A 21,613-nucleotide genomic window follows, 5' to 3' on the forward strand; every position below is an offset into this window, starting at 1 on the left:
ATTTTCATAAATAAGCTCTGCCAGCAAGATCATGGTGGTATGAATTATTGGAATATGTTTGATAGAAATATGAATGCAGAAGACCTTAATGATAAAAATTTGTAGAAGCATAAACTAAGGGAAAAATGGAGATGACTTGAATAAATATGTTTAAGTCCAATTTTAATTTGAGCATTTTAACTCAGAAATACATTGTGTCCTCTTTTTATGCAGGCTTTTGTGTAGGTCATTTATTTCTCTGTCTTAAGCTGTACCACAAAGCAAAACAGCAAGGGGCCATTTGAAACTTTACACAATGAAAGAAGCTTCCAGCCCTGGTAAGATGCAATCTCTTTGACTGTTGATTTATATTTGGATACATTTTTGTAGGAATGCTTATTATGATACCCACAGGAAAAATAATGGAAGCTTTTAAGGATTTGGATTGATGGCCATGAAATTGCATTTAGTAGCTGTAACTGGCTGTTAGTCCATGTAAAGGTTATTTTCCTAAATACATACTAATGTATTCAGTTTCTGCTTAATTTTGCACCTTAGTGGCTAGCAATATTTTTAAAATCAGGACTGGTCTACTATTTATCTGCTCTGCCATGGAACAGCATGCTTTTTTGGTTTTGAAAATTTATGTGAGTAGTATGATCATCTGCAGGTCCTAATGAACTATGGACAGCACTTTCCAAGCTCCCCTGCCTGAATCCCAGGTACCCAGGAAACTGGTGTCTCTCCATTATGTAATTTCATAATGTAAGAGACCTATTGGACAGGGGAATTTCCTGTTCCTGCCATGGCCTATCATGGAACTGAGCAAAGCCAGGAATTTGTGGAATGCTGACTTTTCCGTGGCCAGCACCAAGTTGATTGATGCCTGCTACCCAGTTGCTGCTGCTTGGCTCTTGATCCACATCGATTGCTCCTCCCATGAACAGGAGCAGCTGAACAAGCCACAGTTCTCCCATCCATGGTTTGTTTATTGTACTGTCTGAACTGAGGATTCTGGCTTGTCTCTCCCCAAACAAGCCACAGTCATAAGCCATTCATGGCTTGTTTGTGAACTCATAAAGGAAATCTGGCTAATTTATAAGTGAATGAGGGCAACATGATCTCTTTATCATCCCTTGTGCAGAGGTTGTCTCCTGAAGTCCACTGTGAGAGCTCAATTCAATCTTCTATTATCCTATTAGCAAACTAAGAATACTTGAGTGTTAAATACCTATAAGCTTTACAGCATCCCATGGCACTTCCTGGTTTTGAAAGGAAAGCATTTGATTTTGTTTGTAGATCTGTAGGTATGAGAAGAGACATGTGAAAGTAAGTGCTCTGAAAAATAATCAAGTATCTTTTCAAAGGAAACACTTTTGTGAATGGAGATTCAACTTTGTATTCTTTACTCTGTAGATCTTCCTCAATGAGTAGTTGTGCTTGCATTTTGGTTCCATGCATGTGTGTGTGTCTGTTATCAAAATTTTATTATGCTAATTTAGCCAACTTCCCCATCAACAGAGCTTCCAAGGAATGGCTGTGACAACCCTGCTTTCCAGCTGAATGAAGCAGAGCTACATAATGGCTATTTTAAAAAGAACCAGAAAAAGTAAGTTCATCTCTAGCCTTCAGTGTCTTTTATTTGCTTCTACTTGCTTTAGTTGACTTGCTTTTCTGCTTAAATCTTTTTTAGAAATCAAAATGAGAAGTCAAAGGAAAAGATCAAGATGGTTGGAATTTTTGAGCTGGTGGGTGTATAACTGGCTGATCTGCCTTCTGTCTGATGTTTTGGGAGGTTGGGAAAGGAGCTGGATGTTACCTTCCCTATATCTATGGATTTGGCAAAATCAAGAGCAGGCTTCAAGCTCCTTTCTGATCACATCACAGCAAATAGGAGATACTGAATTAAACAATTTCTCCCAGGGCTTTTGATGAAATTGGCACTCAAATGTCTTTCTCTAATATTTTCAAAATTCAGGGCAAGATAGATCATATTCAGATAATCACCGGGTCTGCTTTTTTCTTGTTTTCCCATTTAACACACTCTGAAGGGAACAGGAAGATGGTGATGAAGTAGTTTGTGAGACCCTCTTGTTCTTACAATACACTGGTTGAAATTTCGCAATAAAAATAATCTTTAAAAGCTACATAATATAATGTGAGGAGGAAGATATACAAACAGGCCCCCTTCTGTCAGACCTATTTGCTGTTCTATGCATGAGTATCAGGGCCCATACCATGCCCTACCCAGAGTCTCTGTATCTCTGAGCATGCATTTGTTCTACAAGAGGGATGGTTTTCTCAGTCACATTCACTTGAGGTGTGGCACTTTGTCATCTGTGAACAGCCGCTACGTGATTGCAACCTTCCATTTCATCAAATGATAGAGCAGCATTTATTTGGATGGACAGTGTTGTCTTCATTTCTGCAATGATCGCCTGCCCCACCACCTCTGGAAAGCCATTGATGCTCAGAGACCTTGAAGAACAGGGACCAGTTGCTTATTCTAGCTATATTTTCCCTAGCAGTGGTCACACAACCCACCACCTTTCTGCTTTGTAGGTGTTCTTGTCTCTATGTTTTTGTGTTGTTGCTGCAATCTATCGACACTGAGAGGGACAAGTCTTGCTGCCTAAACTTCTTGGCACTGAAGGTTCTTTATGAAGGCTAAGCACAGGTGTGGAATGTATTCACACATTCAGGTGTGTGAATGTGTGAATACACAGATGACTGCTACAGATAAGCAGCCTGTCTTTTTCACTTCAGTGTGGCTGTTGGGCCTACTATTAAGTCCTTGTCTATCCACTTTGGCAACTTCCACATAGACTTTCAGACACCTTTACTTAATTCAGCAGATATTATTTACTTCTAGGCTACTTCCCTACCTCCTAGTGAACTCTTCCATCCTTAACTTTCCTAGTGACCATGGAAAGTCTTTGCAAAATACACTTCCATCATGCAAACTTCCGTGCTTCTTGTCCCAGCTACGTGTCTTTCACACACTGGCTGCAGGTAATGAGACTAATATTCCAACACAACTGGAGGACCCAGGTGGGGTAAGGCTGTGCACTTGTGTGCCATTTATCCAGCCTTTTAGAAAGACCATCCTATGGCTTCTGCTTATCTCAACTTGTTGAGTAAGTCTGACTCTGTGAACAAATCTGCCATAATTTCATCCCCATTTCCCCCTTTTTTTCTTTATCAATGTAGTTTAGTTTTGCAGATGGATTTGACATCCTTTTAATAATAGTAGGATCTATCGCAGCTGTTGCAGCTGGAACTGGGCAGCCGCTTAAGATCGTTATATATGGCCTCGTGACAAACAGCTTTGTGGAAACCAGTCTAAATATATCTACAGGTAAAGCATCACAAAATTTCCCCAAACTGCCGATATAGGATTCTGACTTGCTAGACCTGGAGAGAATGAGTATGTCACTGGAGGGAACATGATCTTAGAATAATATCAGTATTGGCTATTTTTCTTAAATAGGAAATCTTGATGAAATTTAGTGAGAGGAAAACCTCTCCGGGTGCTCAGGAAATAATAGGGCAAACTTTACTGAAGATTGGCAAAGTCTTGCAGAAAGTTTGTCTTGGGAAAAGTCTACAGGAATGATGGCAGCTGGAGTGGATGCCTCAAGTCCGAATGCATGTGTTCTTGCACACAAATGGATTGACTCGAAAGCACTTTAATCTCTGCTGGTTTTGACTGATAAACAGTGTGGCTTGTAAAAGGAATTCATCTCATCACAGAATCATGGCCCTGAAAATGTGACACATGAATCCCCAAAGTAATAAAAAGAGGCATTAGCGGAGAAAGAGGCTATTTTCAAGCATGGTCAAGAAAAAGATGGTGACATTTGGTGCCTATTGTGACAGATTCTATGTGATAAAATGCCTTCCTTAGTTTTCCTTTTTCCCTTTTGCATGGCTAATTTCTGGGATGGCAGTGTGCGCTTTTGTGTGTGTGTATATATCTCTTTTCTCAGGGGTTATGTGAACATTCAATATCTTGCTTACTGTAAATTACAACATGTCAAAATATTTTTACATGAAGCTGATGTACTCTTGTTTAGTTCTTTACTGTGTGTATATTTTATTGACAGGGACAGCTGGAGGGCATCTAGAGAAAGAGATTTTCACTAGAGAGATCAGAACTAAAAGTTTTAAAAAATATATGGAAAGCTACTTAACAAACTTAGCGAATAAAGCTTTCCTGATGGCATTGCCAAAACATCTTTCAAAAAATTGCTGTGAGCATTACTGTTTTACAGATAGTGTACAAATGAATAGCTCATCATGCCAAGAAGCTTCTACAGATATAGATGCTAGAACAGCCAGGTAAGAACCTATACATTCTTGTTTTGCAGAGACAGGACAGTTTCCAAAATGACGCACAACAGCAAATTCTTCAGCACCCCACAGTTTCCCTTTTGCAAATGGTGCCCACTGTTTATGCAAGGGAGATTGAGTACTTCTTGGGGGAAACCCAAAGTAAGAGGAAGTTCATATTTCTGAAAGAGGGAAGGTTGGCAGTCTTATCAGTTGGCAAGGCGTCCACTGGCCTGCCTCCTTCCCCAAGATGCTTTGGAGTTTCCTCTAGGAAGCATTACGTCTCCCTTGCATATGCTTGGGTCTAGCTTGCATAATGGAATGGTGGTACCCACCACTTGGGGAAGCGGATCAAGGGGTAGAAGGGAATCAGTGAGGGTGTAAACAGGGATACTGTCCTTATTGTTCTTTCAGGCCATCAGGACAAATTCTTACCTGTGATCACTTTCCTACCTGTTTTTCTGTTTGTTAGATTAATGTAGCACCTCCTCCCCCCAGGAGCTCAAGGTTGCATACATGGCCTTCCTTCGCCATGCCATTTAATCTTCACAACAGCTTTGTGAGTTAAGTCAAGTCAAGTCAAGAGTCTATAACTGGCCCATAGTCATCCTGTGAGCTTTCATATCTTCTAAATCTCAGGTCATCAGTTTAACCATGATACCAGCTTTGCTTTCCTCTCTGAACCTAAGTCAATTTGCAGTAGTTTTTCATTTAATATCAATTTGTGCAGAATTTACATAGCAGTTTCTACTTAATGGAAACATTTGGTTATGGACTCAACCTTCCGTGAATGTCTGCTTTGAATTGTTTGTGAGAATATTAGCAAATTTCTTACAGATTGCAAACACACATTCCACAATATTACAATGTGACCAAGAGAAGACTGCTCACATTTTTTTTAGCTACCTTTTTACCAGAATGAAATTGAGAGCCACTAGAGTGCTGGTGTGGTACTCAGGAGGTCTGGGTTCTATTCCCCACTTGGCCATGAAGCCCATTGGGTAACTTTGGGCCAGTCACAGACTCTCAGTTTAACCTGCCTCACAGGGTTGTTGTTACTCTTGTAAGCTTCCATGTGTTCCTTGCTAGAGGAAGAAATGTAAGATATCAGTGCAATGTAATGTAATGTAATAATAGTGATATAGAAAGAAATTATAATTCCTTATTGATTTTTCATATGCTCAACAGACATGCTAGCTATTATGTTGGTCTTGGCTTTGGAGTTATGCTCTGCAGCTTTATTGAAATCTGGGCCTTTGTGACTTCTTCTGCAAGACAAACAACCAGAATACGCAAGAAGTTCTTTTTTTCTGTACTTCACCAAGAGATGGGCTGGTTTGATACTATTCAGACTGGAACATTGAACACAAGACTGACTGAGTAAGAGGTTTTATTTATTTATGTATTTATTCATTTAAGCTTGGGTCTGTGTATGTATATACCATACATACTATGTATGTGTATACCAATGTATGCACCACTATCAAATCAAAAGATACTTATAAGCAGACAACAGATGTAGGCTAAAATACAAGATTAGACGCACAAGAAACCATGATCTGTTTTTTTTTAAATATAAACAATTTTAATCCAAAGCTAAAACAACAGCAGTGTTATTGTTTACTGTTATACGAGGCAGTATTCAGTGGGACACTTTCATTCTGCCCCACTGATTCTGTTCCCCATGTGGTGGAATCTTTTCAACCACTTGTGCAACAGGAGAGACTTGGCAATTGCTACAGGAAATCAACACATGCTTTTTCTGAAGAAAAAGATTTCTGCAGGAAAGCAGAACTCAGCTGAACCTTCCAGAAATGAGCATTTGCATTCAGTTCTGGTTTCCCCAGAAGCACTGACTTGTCATGTCAGTAGCAGAATCTGCTTGTGCAACAGAATCAGTCAGGCATGGGAGAATTGGCAGGGCTGTATGCCCTGGCCGGTAGCCACTCTTGATGGCATCACTTCAGACTTAAACAGATGCAGTTGTTTATGTTTGTAGGTGATTAGTGAGATGACTTGTTCTTGCTGCTACAGTCTAGCAACCTGATCCACCTGAAGACCAGGTGTGTATCCTACTACATCACTGAATCACATTCATAATTGTATATAGTGTACATTTTCCTCCTTCCTGTCCAAACCTCAGGTGCTATTGTGATGTAGTCATGATACAAATACCAAAAACCTGCCTGATGACTGTTTGGGAGGAGGATTCAGTCCCCTGCTCCCCACCAAACAGCTAATTAGCTAGCATGGTTTCACATTTTAAAAGTACTCCATGTGAACAGTTTCACCCAAGGAATTAATCAAGAGAATCTGCAATTAATTCACGTAACTTACCAAGAGAGAGTGCCTTTACGCACATCTTCCTTATGACTGTTTATTCTAATAACAGTGATTATAGTACAGTTAATATCAGTGTGACTGCTTATGGAATGCTTCTGAATGCCTTGCAAGGCAGAATAGATTTTAACAGAGGTTGTTAAAACATCTAATGTTCAATATTAAATATTGTCTTTGATTTCTGAGCCACTAAGTTCTTGCAGGCACATTAATTGTCCTATTAATTTCAACAGAGAGGGCAGATCTATGTAGCCAGAGGAAAATGGACACAGATTTTTCTCTTCTTTTAAAATAAAAGAAGCAGCTTTCATGGAGTGTGGGACCTCTGTGTGCACTTCAGAATCCTAGCACAGAATTGCCATATAATTATGCAAACCTTAAACCCTGGCAGTCTTCTAAACTTTGCTTCTACAGGACTGTTAGGCCAGATTTTCTGAGGCATATTTTGTTGGCCCTTTGTTCAAATACAACTTCTGAATGCTTAAATTACTTGGGTATCTTGGAGTGACTAATGGAAGACAGGAATTATCTACCATTGATTTTTTTAATGTTTTGTTTGATCTTTACATATGATGTATCTCTTCTGATTTGCTAATAATAATCTAGACCAGTGGTAGTGAACCTATGGCACGCGTGCCACAGCAGGCACGCAGAACCCTCTCTGTTGGCATGTGAGCCAAGTCACCCCAGCAGCTGAGCATTGGATAACAGCGCACATAGGGGCCATGCGCATGCTCGGAAAGGAGTAGCGGCACCAGGCGATAACGTCACGAGCTGCGACTCATTAGCCGCGATTCATCCAAGCTTTCGTATGGCCGGTCAGTGCACTGCCAAGGATATATAGGTTTGCTTGGACATGCTGTGAGTTGTTTTTCCTAAACCAAAACCTCCATTTTCAGGTTTTACTGTAGTGTTGGCACTTTGCGATAAATAAGTGGGTTTTGGCTTGCAGCTTGGGCACTTGGTCTCTAAAAGGTTCGCCATCACTGCTCTAAACCAAAGCTGATTTCCTCTTTCTCTTGCTCCAGTCCAATTTTCTAGTTCCAAGACATTTTCAGGGAAGGAAAAGAAATTGGAATATTTCTCCAAAATATAAGTTCTATGTTATGCAATGCATCTATAGCATAGTACATTTATTGTACCTCAAAATGTTAAAGGCTTAGCATTCATGAAGCAATATGTAGAGAAAAGGTAGCTTTCCGCCCATCCCACTGGTCTTTCCTTGAAAGCTGTAGGAAAAAATCTTTAAGATATCAAATATTTATGTTGAGTTTTAGCATCACAAATAAGTAAAAAAGCAAAAACAGCTTCCAGAGCCTAGTTTTTGAGCACTTCAATTGCATTGTTAGTATTGTTTTTTGAGAAATGCCTGAATTTCACAGGGTTTCTTTCTCAATTGCAGTGATATTAATACCATTCATGAAGGCATCGGAATCAAGATTGGTATAATAATTGAGGTTTTTAGCACATTTGTATCTGGGATTATCATAGCATTCGCGTACGGATGGAAACTGACCCTGGTGACCTTGTGTATTGCCCCTCTTCTTGTTGCATCTGGGTTTGTGTGGTCATATGTAAGTTGCTAGAGCTATGAATTATGGAGTTATTGAACTGGAAGGCACAACCTGTTCAGCTATGGAGCAGCAGGGTGACCTCAGTGTAGCCTATAGCAAGTCCACGAATGCTATTCTGTGCTTGTTATTGGACAGACAGCCAGTTATCAATTAATAATGTCAAACATGAACCTGACTAGTAAACATGAAGGCCTTATTTATTTATCTAAATTTTATTTATTTGATTTATACCCTGACTTTCCTCCAAAAATATATCTCAGGGCAGCTAACAGTAATAGGACTGAGATATACACTTCGCTCCTGCAAGGGTGGGGGTCCTCTTCAAAGGTCTGCTCCTGGAAGTTCCTGGAGATCTTGTTGTTTTCCAAACCTTTTTATTTGCCCCATAGTTTAATAATTAACTTTTAATCTTTACTGTTATACTGTATAGTATAGCAACTGCTATGGTTTTATTGTTTTTATTGTTTTAGTGTCTTGTTGTGTTTATGCTATTTTCTTTGTTTATAAATTTTTAACTTTTTGTTAACCACCCTGTATAAAATTAAATTAAGTATTTATTACATTTTTATATCACTTAATAGCGAAAGCTTTCTGGGTGATACATAACAATTTAAAACAATGCAAAAACACCAACTACATCATTAAATAGAGTGTAAAACATTAAATGGTTAAAAGCTATAGTAAAAAATTTAAAAAAAGACCAGAGCAAGAACTAGTGGCAGTACAAAGATTTTAAATTCAATACAGATTTTGAAAAGGCTGAAACTAAAATCCCTGGCAGAATTCCTGGGAAAATACGAAGTCTTCACCAGGTGCCAGAAAGAGTGTAGTTTATGTGCCAGGCAAGCCTCTCTGGGAAATCAATTTCATAGTCAGGGTGCCACAACAGAAAGGCCCTGTTCCTCATAGCCACACACTTTACTCCTTTGTCAGGGAGTCGCTCAGAAGGACTGCTGAGGATGATCTTAAGGTCTGGGCAGGTATCTATGAGAGGAGAAAGGCCTTCAGGTAACATGTAGGAGCTATGCAGGGCTTTGAAAGTTAATACCTGTGCTTTGGATTGGACCTGAGCATGGGCTGACAGCCCATGCAGATGGTAAAGAACTGACCTAAGATGATCATGTTGGCTAATCCTTGCTAATAATCTTGCTGCTTTGGACCAGCTAAAAAATAGTCACAAAGCCAAGCAAATTAAAGGCACAATGAAAATCAATTAATGACAGAGGGCCCAATGGAGAATCCAGCAACAGATCTTCCTTCAGCAACAGGTCAGCCTACATGCCAATAGCCTGTCTGAATAAATATATAATGACATATTATTGTAGAGCTTTAGAACTGTAGAATTAAATAGATGTGGAAGGAGCCCCATTTATGGCATCTCTTTTAACTTGCCATATTTTGATGAAATGTCACCTTTCCATTTTCTAAAAGATCATTTTAGCATATTGTCTGGAAAAAAACCCCTATCAGCTATTATACTAAAACTTGCATAATCGACTCCAGCAAAGCAATCTAGGTAAGAAAGTCATTGCAGCAAAAAAGGCATGTACGATCTATTTTATTAGTGTTTAAAGGGGGGCGATTCAGGTCTGAAATTAAAGCAGACCAACAATCTAATTTATAATTACCCTTCACCTAGAGTAATTCAGCTAGTTGATGTGTACTTCTGCCAACTGATTTCTGTCATTTTTCTTTACCAGCTCCTGGCAGTGTTGACTACAAAAGAGCTGTTGGCTTATGCCAAGGCAGGTGCTGTAGCAGAAGAAGTCTTGTCTGCCATCCGGACAGTTGTTGCTTTTAATGGACAGGCAAAAGCCATGTCGAGGTAAGGTGACAGATAGATAAATATAGATAGGAATGTAGGGAAATGGTATTGCCTGCACAGACTGGCAGCAGCTTCCATGAGTCACAGGCAAGAGACCCTCCCAGCTCTGTCTGGAGACAACTTGGAACAAAAGCTGAGGCCTCTTATAAGAAATGCATGTTCTAACACCAAGCAAGGAATCTTCCCTATTGTCTAGTTTTTCATCCTGTGAATTCATAGCCCCTTTGTACTCAGCTACACTTGAGATATAATGTACTTTCCCAAATGTAATAGCAAAGCTCTGTATAAAGTTAGATCTTATTCTAAAAGGCAAAGACCAACATTATAAAAGTCAAAGTCCTTTTTATTTAGCTATTTTAATTGTTAATCTGCTTTTTTAATAGAATGTGAAATTATTAACTCTGTTAAGATGAGGTAGGGTGTGCTTTTATTGTCTTAAAGCTTTATTGTTATTCCATTTTTGTGTTTTCATATTGTTTGTATATGATTTATTATTGTAAGCCATTCAGGGAGCCGTGTGGTTAATGGAGTGGTCTAGAAATAAGTAAGTAAGTAAATAAATAAGCAAGCTGTCCCACTAGCCATAGGCTACCTGGGCGGCTTATTATTTATTTATTTATTTATTTATTATTTTTCAATTTATATCCTGCCTTTTTCCTACAAAGGGCTCAAGGCAGCTTACATCTCCTCCTCCATCTTATCCCCACAACAACAACCCTGTGAGGTAGGTGGCCTGAGAGTCTGTGACTGGCCCAAAGTCACCCAGTTGGCTTCATGGCTGAGCGGGACTAGAACCCAGATCGTCTGAGTCCCAGTCCCATGCTCTTCACCACTACACCACACTGGCTTATAGCATATTAAAATCCATAACAGCATAAAAACAAAACAATATAATATACAACATGACAATGCACAATTTCAAAAGATCAGTAACAGTAAAATCATAAATTAGCTTTCAAAATTAAATAAAACCAAAATAAACACAATAGAAATAATAAAATTAAATAGATATCCAAAAAAAGACAAGATCCATTAAACTTTAGTATGTTTCAATATCTAGCATTTAAAAACCTATTGGCAGCAGCATATTAATAACATAAAAATTAAAACATTAAAAATAAAAAATCCACCTATTGAAATAACTGTGGAATAAGTATGTTTTTAGTTGGTGCATAAAGGCCAAAAAAGTAGGTGCCAACTGAACCTTGAATGAAAGTGAGTTCCAAAGTTGGGGTGCTATACTTGAAAAAACTCTCCACCTTGCAAGTCGCCCCTCCCCTTATTTCATTAGGGGGAGGAACAGGGAGGAGGGCTTTGGGTGAAGACCTCAGTGGATGGGCTGGTACATATGGAGAAAAGCGCTCCCTCAGATAACCTGACCCCAAGCGTTATCCGGGCTTTGTATGTGATTGTAAGCACATTGAATTGGGCCTGGACAGCAACCAGCAGCTGAGGTAGCCTGCAAAGGGCCAGTGTGATATGCTCACAAGTGTTGGTCCTAGTCAGCAGGCATGCCGCCTGATTTTGGACAAGTTGCATGGTCTGATCTGTTTTCAAAGGCAGTCCCACACAGAGCACATCATGGCAATCCAAGTGGAAAGGGTACCATGCATGGATGACTGCAGCAAGGCTCCACTCACCTAAGTAGGGCTGCTCCTGATAGATCAGTCAAAGCTGACAAAAAGTGCTCCTGGAAACTGAGTCCATCTGGGCCACAAGTGACAACTTGGGATCCAGGAGTACTCCAAGGCTGCAAACCTTATCATTTAGGGGGAATGCAACCCTGTCCAGAACAGGTTGGAAATGGAACAGTTGAACAGATGGACTCCGGCTGACAATACAAATGTTATGTTTATGGAAGTAGATGTCACTAAAGATAAGATTGTGGAATCTCTCTGATTTCAGGTATGATTCAAACCTAGAGGAGGCTAGGACGGTTGGAATGAAAAAGACCATTGCCAAAAATATTACTATGGGCATCTCCAAATTTGTGGTGCTTTCTGGCTATGCACTTGGTTTTTGGTATGGAACAAAACTCTCAGTGGATGAGAAGAATAACTATAGCATCGGAGTAATTTTAATTGTAAGTCTGGTTGTTCAGCTAAATGTGTGGTTTAAAGATATGATCTCTGAAGTTCACATATAGATCGAGGTTTCATTAACAATTTGGGAAGCCGAGGGCACAATCCACAAAAACTGAAAGCAGGATCTGCACCAACAGATCTCTTTTCTTTAGCAAATACCAGCTAAGATATCAACAACATATATTGGGGTTCTTTACCCAAATGTTCATTAATTTATGTTTTCCTGCCTTAAACTTCAGCTGCCATTATCCTAATTTCTTTTTCTAGAGTCTCTTTGCTTTGGGAACATTAAATAGATCACCATAAAATATTAAAATATTATTTTCTCTGTAGGAGCTACAAATTCCTGCTGAACAAAATAGAGGACAATGTTTTTCTCTTTTATTGTTTTCATAAACAGTGCACTTATAAAATGGAGGAGCACTATCTATGCATGTTTATTTGGGGGCAAGTTCCATTTGTGGACTGCACCGAACTCCCAGCTATATGTAGCCTGAACTGCTGTTTTAATTGGTATGGTACTGTATTAACTGAAGATAAAGAAATGAGAGACAGTGTGTATTACTACTCTTCTTTCTGTCTCCTCCAATGTAGGTATTGGTTGATGTGTTCCTTGGTTCATTGATGTTTGCACAAATTTTCCCAAATGTTGAGAATGTGTCCAATGCTCGTGGAGCAGCCTATGAAGTCTTTAAAGTAATAAAAAAGGTGTGTATTGACCAAGATACACAATGTGAGTGCTGTTTTCCTTCTCTGTCTTTCTGTAATTTTCTGTATGTTCCATTAGTGCATAGAACAGAATAGTGAATATACACGAGACTTTTCAAAGTGAACCATGGCAGCATCCGAGATAGTACTGCTCTAAAAAGCCTTGCTCTAAAAAGCCACAGAAATGGCTGGGAAGCATGGGAAATACCCTGGAAATGATCACGGGCATGCAATAAATGTCTCATGGAGCAAGAATTGTGCCTGTTTCTGTCACTTAAGTGATCTACAGTGAGGTGTAAAGAGGGGACCACAACAAATATCCATTAAGAAAATTGGACTTCTTGAAAGTTATTCTTACATATCCAAGTGGTAGGATTTCAGCCTGATGGTGGATTCCAGACTTTTTGATCCAAAATGGAACTCTGCTTACCAGAAATGCAACCCTCTCAAAAGACACAAGAGAGTGTTTCAAAGGGTGCAGTTCTAATATCATTTACCATTAGACTGAAGGAAAAACAGGCCTGCATTAAACATGTAGAAGAGTAATTTCTTTCAAATTGTCTTTCTAGCCCTGTCAGTTAGATAGCAGTTCTGGTGAAGGGTTCAAGCCAGACAAGCTCCGAGGAGAGATTGAATTCAAAAACATCAGTTTCAGCTACCCTTCCAGACCTGATGCTCAAGTAAGATGCATACCCCCCTCCTCTCTCTGTGTAGATAAAACCATTTGTAAAAGAGATATTCTTATTGCCCTTTGCTGACTGTTTGAAGAAGTGCTGATAACATGTAAGAAATTGGGCTGGATCCAGATATAGGCACACAAAACTGAGCTGGTGGACACAAACTCCCCCACCTCCACTTTCCCTCAGCAAGCCTTCCAACCCCAGGAAAATGTTGCGCAAATGTTGAGGATCTTGCTGAACGAAGTGAGCTGTGGTACGGGAGGAGAGATATCAGGTGGAGCAGTCCTTCTGACCCCAGCTCTTCTGTTTCAATCTAACCCATGAACTGAAACAAAAGAAGCATTTGCATTTGGAACACAGGATGTCATTCACTCACCAAATCTATGAAGTGCACCTCTGTGGTCTTTACTTTGCAATTCATTAGTACACTGGTCCATCCTAAAGGTAGAAAGATGGTAAAAGTTTTGCATATTTTTAAAAGATTTTTTTTAAAATAATGCCAGGTTCTCAAAGGCCTAAATTTAAAAATCCAGCCTGGAAAAACAATTGCTGTTGTGGGTTCCAGCGGCTGCGGGAAAAGCACCACCATTCAGCTACTGCAGAGATTCTATGATCCAGTGGAAGGACAGGTATGTTTTGATGGATTCATACTGTGCATTTTCCTGTAGAAAGAGGCAACCCACTGGACAGTTGATGGAAAATGTACATGACATTGATTACAGCTCATTCCATTTTTAAACTAATCTAATCTGAGTTCTTCCATTAATTATAAGGGCTGGATCCAAACCAAGATAGTGCTCTTAAGTAAAATCGAGAACAGTGAAAATCGCTTACTGAAGTGGGAGGTGAACACATCTAACTTAGTGTATAGTCCTGCCAGGATGCCTATAAGCAGCTGACCTCAAAGGCACATGGGCATTCAGTACAGAGCAGAAAGAATGGCGAGGATCATCTTCACATCTTTGCTCCCCCTGCTTTGCTGCTCCGTATTTTCTGCTCTGGTGTTTTGGAGGGGAAAGCTGAACTTAATTTTAGGAGCTGTTCTGACTCTGTACTATTGGCTTCATTTTATTTAGTACATAAATTATTTCAGCAGAATAAAAATGGTCAAAGGTGAAAGAGCTCCTTGGGTTAACAACATAGATGAGTAACATGTTTTTGTCAACAGAAGATGTAGTGAAGGTTTGTGACTCTTGTGTTTGTGGGGCTTCTTATCCACTGCAGCTTTTATTTTGAGCTTTCTAGGAGCTTTCCTTGGGAATCATGGAGAATTTCTATAAAACACACAGCAAAGGCATTAAATCTAGCTGCAGGTACTGGTTAAGTTTACTTGCTGTGTGAAACCTGTAGGCCCTCAGTAAAGGTATGAAATCACCAGCTACCTGGCCCTGTGAATTCCTTCCCTCATCCTTGAGGTAAAGATGTTTACATACCCTTCTGCTGAATTTAACTGGGAAAGCTGGGTCTCCCAGCCTCACTTCCCTTGTCTTCAAGAAGCTGAGCTAACTTGGATAAACTGACAGCATTTGAAACAGGTAGAGAGGAACTGTACCAAATTCACACCAAAGGGGATTATTTTTGGCTTCCTGCTTTTCTTTTATTTATTAATAATGTACATCCATATTCCATTCTTGTATATATTTCATAATTGGTATACCATCTTTGACACAAGTAGCTTTATATTCTTAAATCTAAAGTTAAGTGCCTTGGCTAGCCCAGTCTCCTGAAGCTGAGAGAGATACATGGACTTTTCCTACAGCATGGAGCATGCCTGTTCCTGCTCACATCATGCATAGCCTCCTGCTAAGAAGCAAGCTGGACACATGACCCAAAGTGTTCTCTGGGTCACCACCTTAGCCTACAGCTCTGCTCTCCATTGCTCTACTCAACACTTACTGTAACAAATTGCCTAGTCCAACAAAACCTGCATTTTCATGACAATGTATACAATTGCAATGAGAATTTCTACTGAAAAAAGGACTTGGACATGTGAGGTGAAGTGGGGCTAATTTATGGGGTTGTTTATAGGATCTGATCCAAAATAATTTAGGTGCACTCAGTTTTCACTGAGATTAATAGAATTAAAATGATTAACTTTTCACACTGATGACAATGGGACCTAAGTGCAAGTTAGTTTCAGATCTAATTTGTAGCTTTCTATCTTTTTCCTTTAAAATGTTTAGGTGATGATATCACAGAAGTTTAAGAAAACTTATTAAATAACATGCAGGTCCAATCTTTCACTTTGTCCCTGTTGAACTTTCTAAAATGTTCTGATTAGGGTTTAAAGTATCCACCTTAAAATCTGCTTGTATGGCTCTTACAAACTCCACTGATCTTTCTCCCAGGTTACCATTGATGGACATGATATCCGGACACTTAATATCAAGTGGCTGAGAGAAAACATTGGCATTGTTAGCCAGGAACCGGTTTTGTTTGGGACCACGATAGCAGGCAACATTCGGTATGGCCGGGAGGATATTACTGATGCTGAAATTGAGCAGGCAGCTAAAGAAGCGAATGCTTATGACTTCATTTCAAAGCTCCCTGATGTGAGTAACTGAATTTTCAGGGTCTCTGTCATGACCCTGAGAACTCTGTTGAGGATATGCAAGGCTTTCAGTGTGTCAGCCTTGAACTGTTTTCCTAATACTTTTAAGCAGTTTTTACAGTTTCAAAGGTAGGATTTTTTTTCAGTGACCTATCATCTTTTCAGTTTGTTATGAATAGGGATGATATTTTTTTCTTTATGGTACATGGTAACAGGGTCAGAGAATACTCTGAATAATATTATACACTTTCCACCATCTAGGAGCTGGAAAAATCCATTGATAAGCCTATGCTAAACAGATCTAATTCTGGTAGCAACCAAAACACCCACAGGAAGTTTTCTGAGATCGACAGTATGAAGGAGTCTAGTAGTTTACAGAGCACCACCAGTGGGAATGAAGCAAGCAATGAAGGATCTGTTGCTAAGTTTCGAAGGGTAGTATAGCTTGAAGGCCACTTCCAGAGGACTCTGTATTGTTTCCATTCCACTAGAGGCAAAATGGAGGTTCTCCTGGGTTCAGATGACCAGAGAAGCTGAAGTGGACTGTTGAAACCTTAGCATAGACCATAGATAACCTCCATGGATTCAGAAAACTAATCCTAGTCATGGATGTGCCTGGTTTGCAGCTGCTCATCAAAATTCTTCTGTGCTCATCTCTCTTCAAGGCAGAGAGCCAAGCCTGGAAGAAGTCTGCAAGAGTTTGTGGACCTCCAGTTGCACAACTGGGAATCTTCCCCAGTTGACATTCCCAGCAACCAACCTCCCTTTCTACTCGCTGCTGGTGGCAGTGGGACATGGGGAAAGTGAGTACAGTGAGTGTAGCACTCAATTTCTGGCAAGCACTCCATGAACCATAGGTGCAATATAAATTGGACCCAAGTCTGCGAAGCCAAAACAATGGAATCTGGTGGATTTTCCACCCAAAACAGCTTCCTCACACATGCCTAATCCTACCACACAGGAACTTTGGAAAGGGGTTCAGCCAGCACAACAGACTCATGATGGTCAGGTTTTACCAAGCCCTCTCATATTGTGTGAACCTGTTCTGTGAGAAAGAATGACCCTGAGACCTAGTCCACATGAGCAAACAGCCTAGGATGAGATGCAGTTCAGTTTAAGATCCAAGCTGCAGCTTGTCATGGTGACCAAAGCTAGGAAGTAGTTCTTTTGATAAGGTTAACTAACCCTCTCATATCCCTAGAACTGTATGTGGGTTATGTGAGGATCTTTCAGTGCTCATAGAAGCCCCACTGCCCATGTCATGAATGGCATGACAAGCCATGGCTTGAATATTCAAAGCATGTGCCAGAGCCCATCATGGCTTACATAAGCCATGTTGGGCTGTTTGATCTTGCAAATCAGCTCAGGGACAGTTCAAATGTCTTTCAGTATTAGAGACAAAAATCTCTTGCAATAGTTCCATGCCAAGGACATCATTCTGTCTCCATAATCTTTTGCAATCTGAATATCAAAATGAACTTGGTATATATAACTTGCACATTAGACAGATAACTGGTATAGCATATAAGTGTTCTGGTTGTTTTTTGTTGTTGTTAGTTGCGAAGTCATGTCCGACCCATCGCGACCTCATGGACAAACTTCCTGTCCTCCACCATCTCCCTGAATCCACCCAAGCTCACACCAACTGCTTCAGTGACTCCATCTAGCCACCTCATCCTCTGCCGTCCCCTTCTTCTTTTGCCATCTATTGTGCCCAGCATTAGACTCTTCTCCAGGGACTCCTTCCTTCTCATTAGGTGGCCAAAGTATTTGAGTTTCATCTTCAGTATCTGGCCTTCTAAAGAGCAGTCAGGGTTGATCTCCTCTAAAACTGACTGGTTTGATCTCTTTGCAGACCAAGGGATTCTCAGGAGTCTTCTCCAGCTCCACAAATCAAAGGCCTCAGTTCTTTGGCACTCAGCCTTCCTCATGGTCCAGCTTTCACAGCCATACATTGCAACTGGGAAAACCATAGCCTTGACTATACGCACTTTTGTTGGCAGGGTGATGTCTCTGCTTGGAGTGATCTTGGTGATCTTGGAGTCCAAGAAAATAGAATCTGTCTCTACCTCCATTTTTCCCCATCTATTTGCCAGGAAGTGTCAGGACTGGATGCCATTATCTTAGTTTTCTTAATGTTGAGTTTCAAGCCAATTTTTGTACTCTCCAAACATGAGAATAGCCCAATTTAAATATTTGTTCATCTAGGCTTTTACCAGCACATTGTTATAAAATGGAGAATCACAAGCACATTCATTCTTGGTGCATCAGAAATTTTCTTAAATCAGAGTTTCTTTATCACTCACATTTTCTAGATATCCATTCATCCTGATTTGGAGTCTTGAGGTAATCAGAACTGAGGTGGCTATCTAAAATGTATGGCTCTATGTGCCATTGTTTTGCTGTTGTTAGTCGCAAAGTCGTGTCCAACCCATGGACAATATTCCTCCAGGCCTTCCTGTATTCCACCATCCCCCGGAGTCCACTTAAGCTAACACCAACTGCTTCAGTGACTCCATCTAGCCACCTCATTCTCTGCCGTCCCCTTCTCCTTTTGCCATCTAATGTTCCCAGCATTAGGCTCTTCTCCAGGGAGTCCTTCCTTCTCATTAGGTGGCCAAAGTATTTGAGTTTCATCTTCAGGATCTGGCCTTCTAAAGAGCAGTCAGGGTTGATCTCCTCTAGGACTGACCAGTTTGATTGCCTTGTGGTCCAAGGGACTTGCAGGAGTCTCCTCCAGCACACAATTCAAAGGCTTCAATCCTTCAGTGCTCAGCCTTTCTTATGGTCCAGTTTTCACAGCCATACATTGCAACTGGGAAAACCATAGCCTTGACTATACGCACTTTTGTTGGCAGGGTGATGTCTCTGCTTTTTAGTATGCTATCCGGGTTTGCCATAGCTTTTCTCCCCAGGAGCAAGCGTCTTTTAATTTCTTGGTTGCAGTCCCCATCTGCGGTGATCTTGGAGTCCAGGAAAATAAAATCTGTCACTACCTCCATTTGTTTATTATTTATTTATTTATTTAAAATATTTCTATGTTGCCCCCATTGCAACAAAGCCTTGGGGCGGCTCACAAAAACTACATAAAACATACATAAATAATAATAATATAGCAATTAAAAGAAGAAAACAACAACAACAACAACAACAACATTAAAAAACCCCCGGTGCATTTTCGGCTAATTTTTTTAAAAAATCCTAATTAATACAATAATTTAGCAATTAAAATAAGTTTTAAATAAAAAGGTTTCAGCCTGGTGCCGAAAAACAAATAACGTTCCCCATCTATTTGCCAGGAACTGAGAGGACCGGATACCATGATCTTAGTTTTCTTAATGTTGAGTTTCAAGCCAACTTTTGCATTCTCTTCCTTCACCTGCATCAAGAGGCTCTTTAGTTCCTCTTCACTTTCTGCCATGAGAGTGGTATCATCTGCATATCTGAGGTTGTTGATATTTCTCCCAGCAACCTTAATTCCAACTGGTGATTCATCTAGCCCCACCTTTCTCATGAAGTTAAATAGGCAGGGCGACAGTATACAGCCTAGCTGAACTCCTTCCTCAATTTTGAACCAATCAGTGGTTCCGTGTCCAGTTCTCACCGTGTCCAGTGGTTCCATGTCCAGTCCAGTGCCATTGTTTAATTAGTGTTAATTCCTGAATTGTTCTCATTCAGCCAATTGTTTACATCATACTCATTGACTTCCTTATGTCAACAGAAAACTTATTTTTAGCAAATGTAACCTTTAATCTCTCAGGAAATATTAGCATTCAATATAAATAGCCAGCTAATTTAATTGCTTAAACTGAATTCATATATATGAATGAATATGGTTTATTCTGTGCCAGGCGAGCACTCTCAAGTTTCTTCCATTTGGATTTTTTCCTGCTATTGTTGGCTAAGATGTCCTTATGTGCCGGATAAAATTATTACTGACACTATCAGTCTGATATTTGATGCTGAGAGTAACAAGTCCCTCCTATATTCGGTGAGGTATGGTATCTTTCAGGCAGAAACCAAAAACTCTGCTCGCTCACTTGCACTCTGCCCACCTTTCCTTGCTTGTCAAAGTTCGGTGTGATTTCCTCTGATTTTCATGGTCTGATTCTCCCAGAGGTTTAACACCATGGTTGGAGAAAGGGGAGCCCAGCTGAGTGGAGGGCAGAAACAGCGCATTGCTATTGCCCGTGCCCTGGCCAGAAACCCCAAGATCCTGCTGTTGGACGAGGCTACCTCTGCTCTGGATACTCAGAGCGAATCCATAGTGCAAGCAGCACTTGATAAGGTAAACCCACCACTATGATTGCAAGCTCTCAAGGATGAGTTTCAGCAAGGCATGCAGAATGAGTGCAAAGGACTGGAAATCAGGCTGGGAATAAATGTGTGTTAAACATTCATGATGTACAAGAGTAAATTAGTATTCATGTGGGTTGGGAGTAAACTGAGAAGTGGCCCATTTAATGATACTGGGATCACATGACCCAATAACCTAACATGGATGACAAGCCACAGTGGGCTGTCTTATCATGTGAACTTCAACTACTTCCCACAGAGTGGCTTGTTTGGGGGTTGCTATACTCAGACTGTGCTGCCATGTCATCCAAACTTGCGTGACTGTACAGTGAATGAGCCATTTTGCAAGAGGGCTGATCCCTACTGAGGATGCCAGGTTCACCAAGACCAGCACAAAGGTCATCTGCTCCACTAATGCTCAGGCAGTGTAGTCAAGTGCCCATCACTGGATTGATTGCAAGCCCACTTTCTCTTGCCAAAGCGTCCCTTCCCTGCTTGCAGGTTTCTTGGTCTTGTTTTGTGGAGATTGCCTTTTGCAGTCTCTGTACGGAGAGCCAGTGCTGGCCCTCCAGAGTGCCCAAGCAATGCACTGTATTGCTCCTTTCTAGAGATTCTACCAGGCTTTAGCAACTCAAAGAGCAAAGACAATTTAACCAACATGTAGGAAGCCACTGGAGACAGACCTTGACAAACATACCTTTGAACATACCTTGGTAAACTGAGGTGACAGGGGCAACAGAAACAGCCTCCTCCTCCTCATGTTCTTGTTATTATATTAATATTCCACCTTTTTTACTTCCAATGAACTCAAAGTGGCTTACATCATTCTCTTCTTGCAGTTCTCAAACTTATCCCCACAACAACAGCCCTGTAGATAGGTTGGGCTGACAGTCTGTAACTGGCCCAAAGTCACACAGTGAGCTCAGAGCTGAGCAGGCACTCAGCACCTGAGTCCCATTCCCACACTCTTAACCACTACACCACACTGACTCACACTGGCCCTGTATTACAATTAATCTGACCAAGATCTTCCATGTCAGTCCCAGCCAGGGGACACAGTGAAAGTGCAACCTGTAGCAAATCTGGTAGAGCCTACTCAAGGCAATAGTAATTCAACCCTAAGACACAGATAGACATTGGATGAATACCAAGCCATAATGTGAGACAATTAAGGCAAATGACAAAAGAATTTAAATGAAGGACCAGAATGCAAACAGTGGAAGATCCTGTGGAATAAGAAGACA

The 21,613-nt window shown here is 40.4% G+C and overlaps 1 protein-coding gene across 1 annotated transcript in view; it reads left to right on the forward strand.

Moving 5' to 3' along the window:
* Nucleotides 1-295: 295 nt before the first annotated feature.
* Nucleotides 296-21,613, forward strand: part of LOC123022859 (ATP-dependent translocase ABCB1-like) — a 39,499-nt gene continuing 18,181 nt past the window's right edge. The window contains 13 exon segments of the mRNA XM_044428956.1: nt 296-317; nt 1,501-1,588; nt 1,673-1,727; nt 3,190-3,410; nt 5,500-5,691; nt 8,054-8,225; nt 9,926-10,050; nt 11,956-12,133; nt 12,729-12,842; nt 13,412-13,522; nt 14,026-14,151; nt 15,871-16,074; nt 20,191-20,361. Coding sequence (XP_044284891.1) covers nt 296-317; nt 1,501-1,588; nt 1,673-1,727; nt 3,190-3,410; nt 5,500-5,691; nt 8,054-8,225; nt 9,926-10,050; nt 11,956-12,133; nt 12,729-12,842; nt 13,412-13,522; nt 14,026-14,151; nt 15,871-16,074; nt 20,191-20,361 — 1,779 coding nt within the window.

The sequence above is a fragment of the Varanus komodoensis genome, unplaced genomic scaffold (genome assembly GCF_004798865.1).
Source record: "Varanus komodoensis strain SLA01 unplaced genomic scaffold, ASM479886v1 scaffold2, whole genome shotgun sequence".
Taxonomy (NCBI): Eukaryota; Metazoa; Chordata; class Lepidosauria; order Squamata; family Varanidae; genus Varanus; species Varanus komodoensis.